The 15,389-nt window shown below is 35.5% G+C and overlaps 1 protein-coding gene across 2 annotated transcripts; it reads right to left on the bottom strand.

The window, feature by feature from the left end:
• Positions 1–1,236: 1,236 nt before the first annotated feature.
• Positions 1,237–14,686, bottom strand: LOC114187533 (heat shock protein 70 (Hsp 70) family protein). 2 transcript variants are annotated; one of them, XM_028075801.2, is made up of 13 exons: positions 13,565–14,682; positions 11,444–11,603; positions 10,288–10,533; positions 10,038–10,174; positions 9,574–9,910; positions 9,289–9,450; positions 8,653–8,727; positions 8,470–8,570; positions 8,310–8,379; positions 3,308–3,364; positions 3,160–3,221; positions 1,984–2,056; positions 1,237–1,896 (listed from the first exon to the last, which is right to left on the bottom strand). In XM_028075801.2, exons 1-13 carry the CDS (start codon positions 14,560–14,562, stop codon positions 1,693–1,695), a joined length of 2,682 nt encoding a protein of 893 aa, XP_027931602.1. In that variant the 5' UTR covers positions 14,563–14,682; the 3' UTR covers positions 1,237–1,692. The 2 variants fall into 2 exon arrangements, with proteins under 2 accessions (XP_027931602.1, XP_085530763.1); XM_085674637.1 differs by lacking the exons at positions 1,237–1,896; positions 1,984–2,056; positions 3,160–3,221; positions 3,308–3,364 and adding an exon at positions 6,134–6,163 and having other exon boundaries at positions 13,565–14,686.
• Positions 14,687–15,389: the final 703 nt, after the last annotated feature.

The following is a 15,389-nucleotide window of genomic DNA, read 5'->3' as shown; positions in this document are numbered from 1 at the left end:
CATAACATGCTTGGATGATATATGTATATTGGACTATGAAAGTATATCTGATTGCATGATAAAACTAATTTTGGCTCTAGCTTACCCTTCTGTTGTTTTTTGTATATTCTATGGTGTGGTCTTTTCTTTTGCAATGATTATCAACTTGTTGATGTGAGCAGAGATGAGAACTCCCTGTAATCATCAGGGTGATGAAGGTTCCGTTGCATAGTCTGCTTGGACTGGATCTAAGTTTACTTGGACTTTCCTTTAGGACGATGGCCCCTGTACCGCTGGTCTTTAGACTTAAAATTTTAAATGTTGATGATTTATATTTTATACTTTGTTATGACATTGTAGTGTGCCATTTTCTTATTCGGGTTTTCTCTTGAATAATCGTAAGGAGTAGTGTCTACGCTCCAAAACTTTGTTTCTAATATTCTTTCGCGTGACATTCTTTTAATTAGCGTTATTAATTAAATGGGGTGTTACAATGATCTTCATGTTCTTCTTGGGCTTTTCTTTAGGGATATGGCCCATATATTTGTCCGTCATTTAGATTTCTATATAATTTCATTAAACTGTATAACCTGTTTCTTTTTAGACATCGTGGTGTACTTAAGTTATAGAGAATTAAGTTTAAAACTCCAAGAGTGCACTGTTGCATTATCTTGTATGACGCTTCCTTTAATTATGTTTATTAATTAAATAGTACGTTATACTTTTTAAATTAAAATTTAATTTAATTTTTATATTAAAATTATTATAACTTCAATTTAAAAATTAAATTTTGTTTTAAAAATAAAATTGAAACTAAATTAAACAAAAATAACAAATATAGAAAACAAATTAAATATAAAATTTTGATTTTGACACAGTAGATGAACATATTTAAAAAAGTTTTAAAAATATTTAAAAAGATTAAAAGACTATAAAATAACACATAATCGTCACTTTTATATTATAGACATTAATGATTTAAACTGAGTTAGTAAAAAGAAACTAAATTAAACAAAATTGACAAAAACTAAAATTTATTTGAACACAAAAATAATATTATTACTTATTTGACAAAACTTGACAATTGTGACCTAAAAGATATTTTAACCTTTAAAATCTACAATTTTGAGAGTACAAGACAACTCTAACATCGAGTGAGCTAAGAAAATAAATGTTAAACCTTCAAATTAAAAATATGAATATCCAATTCAGAGATTTAAAAAAAAAATACTTCTGAACATAAAGGAGAAACATGAATTTGAGGACCAAAAGTCATTAAATATTACGTGTGAATTGTTATCAAACAAAGTTTGGTGAGCAAAGAAAGAGAAGCCTTCTAATTATAACTGAAGCAAAATTTGTATATGATGTTCGTAGCACAAATCAAGTCTCGTGAGTTGTCTTTCCTCTTCGATCATATTGTGTTTCGGCAGATAGAACTTTCCATATGGTTGTAAATTATAATCTGTCCCCTTAAATATAAAAGGGAAATTAATGATCTTCTACATTAAGGACCCATCTAACCTCAAAAATTTAGCACTCAACCAGCAAGCAAATGTTGCCTCAACTCTATAATCCTGCTAGCTGAGAACTGACACTGCCTCCATTTCACCTATTAATTCTACCATTACCATTCTACATTTCTGACTATAAAAACTCTCAGCTACATGATTAAAACTGGACTTACATGCATATTCCCAGTTAATCATCATATCATAGCTCATCATGACCTTCAGCTTGCTCAGTAACAGTTTCTTCTTGGTTTTCCCCTTCTGAACTGTCAGCAGATGACTCACTTGAAGAGGAACTGTCCGCTGAGGTAGAATTGGAATCATCCGTATTTTGTTCATTGCTCTCTGTTTCAATCTTTACAACCTTCTGAACCTTAGGCTTAGGAATTCTGTTAATACTGGCAACCTGTAAATGTACAGGAAACAAGCTCATTAACAAAAAAAAAATGGCAATACATTGTCTTGATTTAGACTAGTAGAAGAGACAGGTTACCTTGTTTTGCAGATCGAGCACCTTTAAATATACTTCTTCGGATGTAAATGCTGGCTTACTGAACCCAGAAGTCCTTCGAAACAAGTACAGAATAGGAAATTAATAACCAATAACATTAAAAATGTACAATTTCCTCAGTGGACAAACTCATTTTGGCAGTCAGTAAAGTGGAAAAGCGAATACTTTACAAACCTAGACTAGTCCATTTCCTTAAATATTCGGAAATGCATGGTTAAAAAAGTATAATATGATCTAAACAAGGGGTAGTGATATATGAAGTCGTCAATGATATGATTCAGATGATCCATTGGTCATCTTTTACAGTCTTCGTGGACATGGAAGAGAAGTAGACTCACCCTCAAATGAACAATGTCAAGAAAATTATCTAGAAAATGAATATAAAACAACAGGCAAAGAGACCTTGCAAAGAACAATCTAAAAGCTCAAAAGAAGTGGTGTCTAGGTTATTTTAATATTATAAAAGACTGAATTTTATTCAAGAATTCCACAGATTCTGAGTAGCACAATACGCTGCACATTACATACATATTCTGTTAGCAGAAGCAACTTCCATACACAAATAACCTTAATTGAACCCTAACTATTTCATTATGTAGCCCATTGCCAGTGATCATATTTTGTGCTATACAAGCCAACTGTACAGAAAAGGCAACCATTTTCAAATATAACTTCCAGCAATACAACACAATACCAAACCCACAAATTGGAGTGTCCACATTCAGAAATAAAAAGGGGCGAGGAATAAATGATTAGGTCACAGGTTTTGTGATGTGTGAATTCGGTTACAGTGAGCACCGAGAGGAGACTGGGGGATAGATTTTGATGTTGGGTTGTTATTAGGAAGAGGACTTTTCTCTCTATTGGAGTTCGGCTCTGTGCATTGGAACTTCAAACATCCTTTGCATTATCATCTTCCTCTTAAAAAATATTCATTTATCTCCGGCAATTATTTGATTTTGTAGTTTGATTTTCTTTAATCAATATTTATTCCTAGTATGTTATAGATGAACTTTTTCATGAAATATTATTTCTAAATAATGTAGATCTAAATGTTTATACAGGCATCCACTCACGACATGACAAAATATTGAAATGACAAAGTAAACAACTAATTGCAGCTTCAATAACAACTAAAGTACTAGAACAAGAACTTACTTCTTTTGCTCATCTTCTTTCTCGTCCAACCAATTCTTTAATTTTTCAGAACTTTCTATAACCTTGCAAGTTAAAAACAAAAAAACAATGAACTTTCTGAAGGTGACATATCAGCATCAATAGATCATTAAATTAAGTTAAACCATACCTCATCTACTCGTTCTTGCGGAAGCCAAGGCTTTTTCGCTTTCCACTCTTCAACAATCTGCACAAGTCATAAATGTGTCAAGTTACATTACATCACAAAAATAGATGGCAGCAGTAGCTGAATATAAAAACTTATAAATCATAAATTCTCAATACATAATTTATGCTTCAGACACAAGCAATTGCTCGAGGGACATTTTTAGTTCACCTAACTAATGCCTTTTCAATGGATTTTGTTTTTGATTATATGATTTCCTGAAGTGGTATGAATGTGTCCAAATGATTTAATAGGAATGAGTACATAAGTGCAGATATGATGTGTTAGATATTGTTTAGATATTGTTTGATATTATTAAGATATTGTTAGATATTGTTAATCACAATATCAAACAATATCTTCTATTTACTTTATTTATTTTCAGTTACTCTTTTTAATTGTACCTCTCTCTATCATAAATAGATTACCCTATGTGTGGTTTATACACAAGGGAGATTAATCTCAATCCCTATTTTCTTTATTCACAACATGGTATCTAGAACTTGGTTTTTTTTTTTTTTTCCGCTGCCTCCGCCTCTGCCACCGGAGCCGTCGGCGCCACCCGCCAGAGCCGCCGTCGGAGCCACCGTCGGAGCCGCCACCATCGTCGTCGTCAGAGTGTTAGTTCCGACCGGCGATCATACTGTTCTGATCGTCCCTCCTGTGCCATTCGAAGTCGCGCCTCTTCCAATTCCTCCATGGCGTCTTCCGCTGCCTCTTCCAGTTCTGAAATCTCTTTTGTTTCATCCGATATACTTGTTATGTTCAACAAATTTCTCAAATGGTATAAGGATCAACAGTCTTCTAGTTCCACTGCATCTGTTGCTCACATAGGAACATCTTTTGTTGGTCTGACTCGACTCGATCTTCTTCTCCTGATCCTTGGGTTTTTGATTCAGGAGCCACTGATCATATTACTGGTAATAAATCTTTATTCTCTTCTTTATCTTCTACTAATCCTTTACCTTCTGTTACACTGGCTGATGGTTCTAGAGTCCCCTCTCATAGTGTTGGCATTGTTAAACTTTTCCCTTCTTTAACCATTGATAATGTTCTTTATGTCCCTGGGTCTCCTTTTAACCTGTTGTCCATCAGTCGCCTAACTCGTTCTCTTGATTGTGTTGTTTCTTTTACCCACAATTCTGTCTGTTTACAGGACCGGAGTTCGAAACAGGTGATTGGCATAGGATATGAGTCTCATGGTCTTTATCATCTTCGTCTCTCTACACACGTTGGTGCAATTATGGAGTCTCCCTCTCTTATTCATGCTCAGTTAGGTCATCCAAGCCTTGCCAAGTTACAACAGCTTGTCCCTGCCTTGTCCAAGTTGTCTCGTTTGGATTGTGAGTCGTGTCAATTAGGCAAGCATAGTCGTACTTCCTTTCCTCGTAGTGTCACACGTGATGCTTCGTCCCCTTTTGCCTTGGTTCACTCTAACATTTGGGGTCCTAGCCGCATTAAGTCTACTTTAGGTTTTCAATACTGTTACTTTCATTGATGATTATTCCAGATGCACTTGATTAAGTTTAATGAAACATCGTTCGGAATTATTTCATATCTTTCAATCTTTTTTTAATGAAATTAAAACTCAGTTCGGTGTTTCTATTAAAGTTTTGCGTAGTGATAATGGTCGTGAATATCTTTCTCATTCTTTCAAACAATTTATGGCTTCTCACGGCATTCTGCATCAAACTTCTTGTGCTTATACCCCTCAACAAAATGGTGTAGCTGAACATAAAAATAGACATCTTATGGAAACTACTCGCACTCTTTTAATTCATGGCGAGGTTCCTGATCATTTCTGGGGTGATGTCATTCTTACTGCCTGTTATCTCATTAATCGTATGCCTTCTTTGGTTTTAAAGAATAACATACCTCATTCCATTTTATTCCCTCATGAACCTCTTCATCCCTTACCTCTAAGAGTTTTCGGATCTACATGTTTTGTTCATAATTTTAGCCCTGGTCTTGACAAGCTTTCTCCTAGATCACATAAGTGTGTTTTCTTAGGGTTTACAAAATCACAAAGAAGATACAAATGTTTTTCTCCTTTTCTTAACTGTTATTTTGTGTCTGCAGATGTCACCTTTAATGAGTTCTCCCTTTATTTTAAGAGTCAATCTTCACCCATGACTCCATCCAATCCTGACAACTCTTCTACTATCTTTAATGTTCCTATTGTTTGTGACCCTCTTACTATCTCGTCTTCACCCTCGGTTCCTACTCCACAGTCAACCGCTCCTCCATCACTTCTTCAGGTTTATAGTCGATCCTCCACCACCTCTTCAGGTTTATAATCGCTGTAACTGATCACAACCACTGCCATGTGACTCCACTCAAGTGCCAACTACTTTGTCTCCTCCGGCTCTGACACCCGAGTCTGACCTTCCCATCGTCCTCCGAAAAGGTATGTGTTCTACCCGTAATCCCCCTCCCCATTATATTGCTTTGAGTTATCATCAATTGTCATTACCTTTTTATACATGTCTTTCCTCTCTTTCTTCTGTGACCATTCCAAAAATTGTCTGTGACACTTTAGCCCATCCTGATTGGCGTCAGGCCATGACAGATGAATTAATGCTCTTCATAACAGTGGAACTTGGGAACTGGTCCCATTGCCATCTGGGAAATCTGTTGTTGGTTGCAGGTGGGTGTTTGCTATCAAAGTTGGACCTGATGGTACTATTGATCGCCTCAAAGCTCGTCTTGTGGCCAAAGGTTATAGTCAAATTTTTGGGTTGGATTATGGAGATACCTTTTCCCCCGTGACAAAGATGGCTTCTGTTCGTTTATTTATCGTCATGGCTACTCTTCAACAATGGCCTCTTTATCAACTAGATGTTAAAAATGTTTTTCTCAATGGTGATTTGCAAGAAGAAATCTATATGGAGCAACCTCCTGGATTTGTTGCTCAGAGGGAGTCTTCTGGGATGGTATGTCATCTTCGCAAATCCCTATATGGCCTAAAACAATCTCCTAGGGTCTGGTTTGAAAAGTTTAGCAATGTTGTTCAGCAATTTGGTATAACTCGGTGTGAAGCAGATCATTCTGTCTTTTATCAACACTTGAGTGTTGGATGTGTTTACTTGATAGTATATGTTGATGACATCGTTCTTACAGGGAGTAACAACCATGACATCTCTCAGTTGAAACAACATCTCTGTCACCATTTTCAGACCAAAGATCTTGGCAAACTCAGATATTTCTCGGGTATTGAGGTGGCAAGTCCAATGATGGTATTGTTATATCTCAGAGAAAGTATACCATGGATATTCTGGAGGAAATTGGGGTTGATGAGTTCAAAGTCTGTTGATACACCCATGGATCCCAATACTAAACTTCTACCAAATCAGGGGGGCCTATATCTGATCCTGAGCAGTATAAAAGATTGGTTGGGAAATTGAATTATCTTACCATTACTCGTCCTGACATTTCCTTTGCAGTCAGTGTGGTAAGCCAATTTCTTAATTCTCCATGTGAAGATCATTAGAATAAGTCATTCGCATCTTGAAGTATATTAAAAAAATCCCTTAGAAAAGGATTGTTATATGGTTCTAATAACCATACAAAAGTTGTTTGCTATTCAGATGCTGATTGGGCAGGATCTCCTTCTGATAGAAGATCTACATCTGGGTATTGTGTCTTCACTAGTGGTAACTTGATCTCGTGGAAAAGTAAGAAACAGAGTGTTGTAGCAAGATCTAGTGCAAAAGCACAATATATAGCTATGGCCTCAGCTGCCTGTGAACTTGTTTGGCTCAAACAATTGCTTAAAAAGTTACAATTTGGAGATGTTACCCAAATGACACTTGTGTGTGACAATCAGGCTGCTCTTCATATTAACTCTACTCCTGTCTTTCATGAGGACCAAACACATTGAGATTGATTGTCATTTCATTCGGGAAAAGATCATGTCTGGAGACATCAAGACTGAATTTGTTAACTCAAGTGATCAGTTAGCAGATATTTTTACTAAGTCTTTACGGGAGCCTAGAAATGATTATATTTGTAACAAGCTTGGCACATACGATTTGTATGCTCCAGCTTGAGGGGGAGTGTTAGATATTGTTAATCACAATATCAAACAATATCTTTTATTTACTCTATTTATTTTCAGTTACTCTTTTTAATTGTACCTCTCTCTATTATAAATAGATTACCCTATGTGTGGTTTATACACAAGGGAGCCAACATGATGAAAACTGGATAAAATAACAGATAACCACCTTCAATGAAAGTTGTCTTATCTGTCATGTTAGATCATATATCTAACATCTCAACGAGGGCAACTACCAATCTAAATTCTTTCAAATGAAATGTGAATTAATCTAATAGAAATAATAGAGAAAATATTTTTGTTTACCACATTACAGCTTCTATTGATCCAGCATAAGTTTACAACAAGAACTTACACATGCATCAAAGGGATTAGCAAAAAGTATAGAAATATGCTGAATAAATGTAAAAAGTATTTGTGAAAGTATTTTTAGATTACACAAATTATATCAAATTCAACATGCATTTGAATTCATGCTCACTCTCTCTCTCTCTCTCTCTCTCCTCTTCCTTTCTCCTCTCTCCCCATTTGCTCTCGTTACCATCATCTCATTTCTACCCCTTTCCCATTTATATTCCTTGCTTTTCCCTCTTTTTCTCTCTCCTTTCTTTCTCCCCTCTTGTTAAAAATGAGAATTGGAATATGGTGACCCTCTCCAAACTAAGTTTGAAATTTTAAAAATGAATTGATTTATCTAATCAAAGGATTAAAAATGAAAGAAAATTAAATTAAAGCAATTCGAATTTCAGATATTTCAAAATCCTTAATTCTTCACCCAAACACAATCTAGGAGTGATTAACTATGAGGATCAATCGACATAATTCAACCCTAACAACAACAAAATTGGATTCAAAAAGAACATAGACATGAAGAAAATAAAAAGCTGAGTCACTTCACATGAGATGTACCTGTTTCAACTCATCAATATACTTATGAGCATGCTCAACTGCTGCTGGTCGAGCTGTAAGCTCTTTTAACCTGAAACAGATATTCACAAATTCAGAAAAACACTACCAAATTTAAAACCGAATAAGATAAAATAATATAATTGGGCTAAATATACCAAACCTTAAGAAAATTGGATCTCCAACAGCTTTTAACTGATCTAGACGCTCTTGAAACTCTGCAGCATTGGCATCCTCACCGTCTGTATACAACCAATCTTGCACCTGACAGAATATACAAAAGGCTTAAGTCAACATTCTTATCAATAACATTTTTTATTTAATTTCCCAAGGAAAAGGGTTAAACCTGATCAAGCTTCTCAATGAAGGACTGGCGTTCCTCACTTGTAGAAACTTTTTCAAAATTCTCTAGAGTTTCAATCTGATAAAGACATGATAAGCATTAAAACATGTTGAATAAAACAGCTATATTGATGTGCTTGTATTGATGTGTGTGTGTGTAAAGAGAGAGAGAAAACAGAGATTCAACTTACACTGTCGTGATTATATTGATGTGTATATATATATATATATATATATATATATATATATATAGAATTACAAAACAAAGGTAGGGCATTTGCCTTAACCCTACCCCTAAAGTTGGGTACATACATACACAAGAAATAAGAATAACAAAACATCTTATCTTAACAATCTCCTTCAAGTTATAGCATATGGATCATATGCACCAAGCTTGGAACATATAAACTGAATACTAGGTCCTCTTAGAGATTTAGATGGAATTTTTTTCTCAAAAGCAACAATCAAGAACAAAAGTTAAATTTCCTCAGTATAAATTTAGACGAAGTCAACTATTTAGATCGAAACCTTTTGTATGAATCCCTGAAAGAAAATTAGAAATCTTTAAAGGATAAAGATTACCCATGACACAATAAATGAAGGATGTAAAAAAACTATAAGCATATTGCTTTCTACGAACCTTTTCCTTAGTAGAGTATATATATTCTTCTAAATTATTTTTTAACTCGGCTGTTCTTTTTCTGTCTGTGTCTTTCTTGTCTAGTACTTGTAATTTCTTTTTGGCTTCAGTGAGAAAATCTTGTGACAGAGACATTCCAAGTCCAGTTATCTTCTCAGTAATCTGTAATGAGCAAAAAGAAAAACAGCAATGAAGCAAGGTATATTAGATCTTGTTTCAATTTTCCCAAAAAATAGCCACCCAGTTTAAATAATCACAAAATAAGGGTGGCCAGTTGACATTCACCTTTAATGGCACCCTAAAGGTCCGCTTCTTCAGCTTCTTCTCTGTAGCAGGCTCAGCAGCAGCTTGCTCCTCTGCACTAGTGTTGGATGTGTTACTATTCCCACTGTCAGTTTGGATGCTTTCATTGTTTCCCTCAGAACTATTTCCAGCAGCAGATTCAGCGGAAACATTTGATGAAATGGTTGAATTCTCTACAGTCAAATTCTTCTTAGGAACTTCCACCCACTCTGTTATTTCAATAACAGCATCTGCCTTATCCAGAGAAAGAATTCCACTTCTACTAAGAGAAAAATGTATGCTGGCCTTGATGGGAGATGACAGATTCCGAGATGAGTATCTAGAAAAACAGAGAAGAAACAAAGATATTAGGGCATCAGAGTCTCTAATTTTACATGAAAAGCAATTCGTCAAGGGGCTTAAATAAGCAATACGCCACAAAACTTCAGCAAGCCTTTTATCCTTACTTCTCACTTGCTTCTGTCAAACCAGATATTTGGTATCGAGCAATTTCAGCAGTGGTAGCACCAGGAGGCAAAAGATGCTCACTTTCATAAGCTAGTGAAACTTCAAAATCTTTGTTATGATTAATGGACCTAAACATCTGGTATGTTAACAATACTACAGTGGATTAATAAAGTTCGAGAATATAATTGATCAATTAATTTTTCATGTGATATGTAGTCACATTCAGCATTGAAACATCAACTGATTTACCTTACTCGGGACTTTCTTCATTCGTGGTACAAGTAACTGCCTAGAGCTTTCATCTTTTAGAAGTTCAGGACCACTCAACTCAACCACAAATCCATACAAGGAACCATCAACCATTCCTAGTTTACGGTTTAACTTAATTCCATCACTTAAATTTGCTGCATGCAGAGCTGCACCAAGAACTATGGCTTCATCAGCATCAAGATGCCTATCAAGCTCTTTTCTACCAAGGAATTCTTGAAGCTTAGCCTGCAATAATATTAACAGAATATCAATAAACAAAGCTCTACAGTAATGCTGGACAACGACAAAAACACTTTATCTGTGAAACTAAAGTTCAAAGACTGTATCCAACAATACATCTACAAGATAAAGTGCTTCAATTTCATGGATTCTAGACATTCAAACTCAGTTCTATTCATATTTGAAAAAAAAAAAGTGATAATATAAGTAAATTATACATGCAGTCAATCTTCTCTATTGAAATTTTTGTGCCAACATTTGAGACATCAGCTGTGCTCTTCCTTTCTCTTCATTATTCAGATAAATAGAAAAAAGAAAGTAGCAAGTACAGGTTAACATAAAATAGGGTCAAGCTTGTACAGCATGAATTACTGATTGACAATATAGATTACAGAAATGTTGAAGTCCAAGTGAACAAAAAGTGAGAGAAAAGGACAGAAAACTAAGAGGGAAAGGGTTTCAAATGCTCTCAGTATGATTGTGTTTCGGGTGAAAAAAACAAATTCACCTTGGATGCTGAGTGCAACTCTAAATGTAAAGGAAATTGTGTGGAAAAAACTTTAGCAACTGAATCAGTTTGGTTGAACAGAGTTGTAACAAAACATTCTGACCAATATATAACGAAACAATTAAACTGATGGGTTAGTTACTTCTGTTAATCAGATTAGCATGCACATGCTGCAAATAACATCTAATAATATACTAGCATAGCAACTGCAGTATAAAGATAGCATATACAGATACCGTTGTATAACTAGGTTTATCCTTCACGTAACAGATAATAAATATGGTAAACAAATGTTGTTGACAACTATCAAGCATGGACTGCAATATTGTATGCAGATATCAAACTCCACCGGCCAGAATGCACATTGTCAAAATAATTGTCAAAGAAAAGAAAAAGAAGTATACACACCTGTAACTTTGGCACTCTTGTGGCTCCTCCTATTAACTCGACCGCATATATTTGTTCCAATGAAAGGCCAGAATGCTCAAGCACCTCTTTCACAGGTAAAAGTGATTTTTCCCAAATGTCTTCACAGAGATCTTCAAATTTCTCACGGGTTATAGTGCTCCTGTAAGAAACAAGACATGTATGAAGAACCCTTAAGCGTTCATTATATTAAGTATAAGAATATCAACTTGATAATCAACCATAATTTTACTTTCCTTGTCAGTATTTTCATTTTTATTTTTACTATTCTATATATTTATGTTGACAAGATTGAACATATAAGGGAATTTCATTGTTAACAGTATTTATTGACTTCCCCTTTAGAGCTATCTTCAAATTGATCTCTACCGTTAGAAGATACCAACCTAGCCAATCTATTAACCAAAATGCTGACTTTAAGGTTATATGTAACTCCTTAACCAAGCTAAAGCTAAGCATATTACTCTCCTTAACTGCTGAAATCATAGGCTTAAGTGAAGGAAAGAGAGAATCATAAACAAAAGATGAATATTTTCTTTTGTATCTTGATGTGAAACAAAATACATAGCATACACCTATTTATACTTATAAGACTTGTAATCCTAATTAACTAAGTAAACAAATCATGACGTGTAAAGAAATATGAAAAAGAAAACACACACACACACACTTTATGAAGCCCGGAGCCGGACACTAACATGGACACGACAGACCCGGAGTTACGACTAAACTGTAAAAACATAGGATACGGGACACGACATGTATATACATATTAGTTTCAAACTTTCAACTAGCACATTGTCAACTAACACAAAATGAATCTAATCTATCTATCTAATATCCAAAAAAAAGTGAAAAATAATGACCATATAAGATTTTTTCCTTATTTTTATAATCATAATAGAAACTTATGTGATAAGTTTACAAGTTTATGAGTTTTCTAGAAAATCATTGAATTTGAGGTTATCAACATTGTGTTGGAGTCATATCAAAATCATGTCAAAGACAAAAAAAATGTCTTTCAAATTGGAACATGCGTGTCATACAAGTATGTAACGTGTCATACAAGTATGTAACGTGTCAGTATCCAAAAAACATGAAATACACGTATCAAGAATTTGATTGTTTTGTTTTCCAATTATTTTTATCTAAAACAGAGTGAAGACATGTTTTTACTGCTGTATTCAAGCAGGGCATAAATCCCCAGACTGATTCTCCTTTCTCAACCTCACCCAGCCACTAAGACCCGCTCCTTCATGCTAATTAATTGCAAATAACTAACTACTTAAGCAACGAGTTTTTGACACAATCAGCCATTTGAAAGCTGAACTACTTTGTTAATGAAAAATACTGCTAAAACAACTCCCTTTTTTTCTACTATTTTTCCAACTAAATTTTACCTGAATGAAATCCAGGACATGCTTTTACTAAAGGGTTAGAGCAAATCAGGTCAAAATTTACTCAGAAAACTGAAGCAAAGGCAACTTTGTTCTTGCTACCTGTTTTCACTACTGTAATCATTTTACAGGAAAGCTGTGGTGTTCCCATATAATTCCAATACCCACACTGGATGTTTCCAATACCAGTACTTATTGAATACATATGCAAGCAAACCCAATAATCGTATCACTCGTGTAAAACTAAGTCCACACAAAAACACCAAGTCTTGTTACTTAGGAGTTTAGTCTTCTACTAACTGAGACAAAATGCTACTTCACTATCAAACAATCATTTTGAATAGAAAACACTCTTTACCCAAAAAAAAAGAAAACAAATAAAAGAAAATATATTCCTACCTAGAAAGATTATCAATTAAATTGTTTTTCTTTGTCCAAAAAAGAAAAATACAAAAACTCTTTAGATCAAATAGTTCTCATATTAGTTTGCCATCATAACATATAGGATAAAGATTGGTTGTCGTTTTCCTTACTGTTATGGTTCGTACTAGATAATTAAAAAAAAATTAAAGAAGCTGCTACAGTACACTGTACAAATAAGGTTGAACCATGATCTACCCAGCACAAAGCAGCAACTTTTGCTCAGAACTAAAGAGAATAATAACAATAGGAATTTCATAGAATGAGTAATTTCAAATTCCACTACCTGAAGTCGACGTCATCATGAAGCGATTCAACGGAAATAGGAGCGGCAGTATTCGCACTAAGAATTTCTTTAGTCCGTTTAACCTGTTTCTTCAATTTAGCCATGGCCTTGGGAAATTTCCTCACATCGATCCCACCACCAACTTGCGCGTTGAACTGATCCGCAAAATACTCCACCAATCGCAACTCCATGTGCTGACCACCAAGCTCCGGGTTCCAGCGCACATCCTTGACCTGAAACTGGTTCACGGACGCACTCTTGCCATACTCCTTACCCTTGTACGACGAGAAGTACACAAGCGCCGCGTAGGTACTGGTAGCACCCATGTCATAGAAAATCACGTGCCTCGTCTCGTTCGAGAAGTCCTTATCGATCCCGTACTGCAACGCCGCACCAGAATGCTCGTTTATCAGAGACAAAACGTTAATCCCCGCCAACTGGGCCGCCGCGAGCAGCCCTTTTCGTTCGGCCTGTCCCATGTACGGCGGCACCGCGATCACCGCGTCCTTAATTGGAATCTTCGAGTGAAACTCCGCTAAATTCGCCGCGTAACCTAACACCATGGCGACGAGTTCCTCGGGGGAGTAAACGCTGTCATTTTCGTTTCCGTCGTCCACGACAACACTCATGCCGCCTCGGAAATTTTCCTTCGTCTCGAAAGGGAGGTACATTGAGTTAAGAATCCTCTGCGCAGAAGCGTAGGGCTTCCCGAGGAGGTCGCGCGTTTGGGAATAGACCTTCTGCGGGTAACGCGCGGCGAGGCCTGCCGCCTCTTCGCCGAGAAGGCGGTGGCCATCGTGGAAGGAGACCAGTGCAGGCGATTTCCGCTTGGACATCTCGTTGATCGCGATCGAGATCGGAGATTGACCAGGCTTCAGGTTGACCACCGCCACCTTCAACGATTCGGAACCTAGATCTACGCTGAAAACCGCAGATTGCGATGGAGAGAACAAGAGTGCGAGGGAGAACAGCACAGTCAATGCCACCTTCCAAGCCATGTTTTTTCGACGGAATGCGGCGTTTTGCCGCCGAGAAGGTGAGGGAAAATTATGTGAATGTGTTTTGGGGAGAACGGAAGCGAGATTGTGGAGCCGAGTTTAATAATTAATAATTAATAATAGTAATAATAAATAATAGTTGTGGTGTTCGAAAGAGAGTACTTTGCTCTCCTTGAAGTGTATTTTACGGGACAAAGAATGACGAAGTGAGGAGAGTTTAACCACTGAGAGAAAGACAGGTGGCGAAATGTACACGTGGCGGGAATTGAGAAGATGAGGTGTGTTGTTCTTGACTGGTGCGTGCTGAAGGTTCTCGCAGAGTCAAGAATGTAGCAAATGCATCAAATGACGCTTCTAACCTTGTATACTGTAGTTAGTATGCAACATGAAAATCACAAACTAATATGAAAAATTCACATTTTAACACGTTCAAGACGTTTTTAAGTGTTTTATCGATACTTTTATGGGCATTTTTATGTACTAAATAAATGTATTAAATTTATATCATTTTTAATTTTATGTTACTTATAGTGCGTTCTAAACATATTATATATATATATATATATATATATATATATATATATATATATATATATATATATATATATATATTTTGCCGTTTCGATAATAGAACTACAAGGTCCATTAATAGAAATATTATAAGATATATTTGTAAAAGTAAATATTTTCATATTGATATAATTACGACGAATCTTTAGTTTGATTTCTTTAATATCATATATTAACTAAATATTTTATATAAAAGGTACGTTGACACATTATTATTGTGATTATTATTTAATTGAGGTAAGTCGTTATTTTTACTA

Source organism: Vigna unguiculata, chromosome 6 (assembly GCF_037176805.1).
Source record: "Vigna unguiculata cultivar grain cowpea cultivar isolate G323 ecotype 2 chromosome 6, ASM3717680v1, whole genome shotgun sequence".
In the NCBI taxonomy this organism is placed as follows: Eukaryota; Viridiplantae; Streptophyta; class Magnoliopsida; order Fabales; family Fabaceae; genus Vigna; species Vigna unguiculata.
Note: the sequence above shows the minus strand (reverse complement) of the source record. Positions and strands in the feature narration are given on the sequence as shown.

Excerpts from the sequence above, each read along its gene's own strand:
- LOC114187533 (XM_028075801.2), bottom strand. The coding sequence starts at position 14,562 with ATGGCTTGGAAGGTGGCATTGACTGTGCTGTTCTCCCTCGCACTCTTG. Across the intron at positions 9,911-10,037 it reads TTGACAGAAGCAAGTGAGAA|ATACTCATCTCGGAATCTGT; the intron begins GTAAGGATAAAA and ends CTGTTTTTCTAG. Across the intron at positions 8,728-9,288 it reads TATACTCTACTAAGGAAAAG|ATTGAAACTCTAGAGAATTT; the intron begins GTTCGTAGAAAG and ends TGTCTTTATCAG.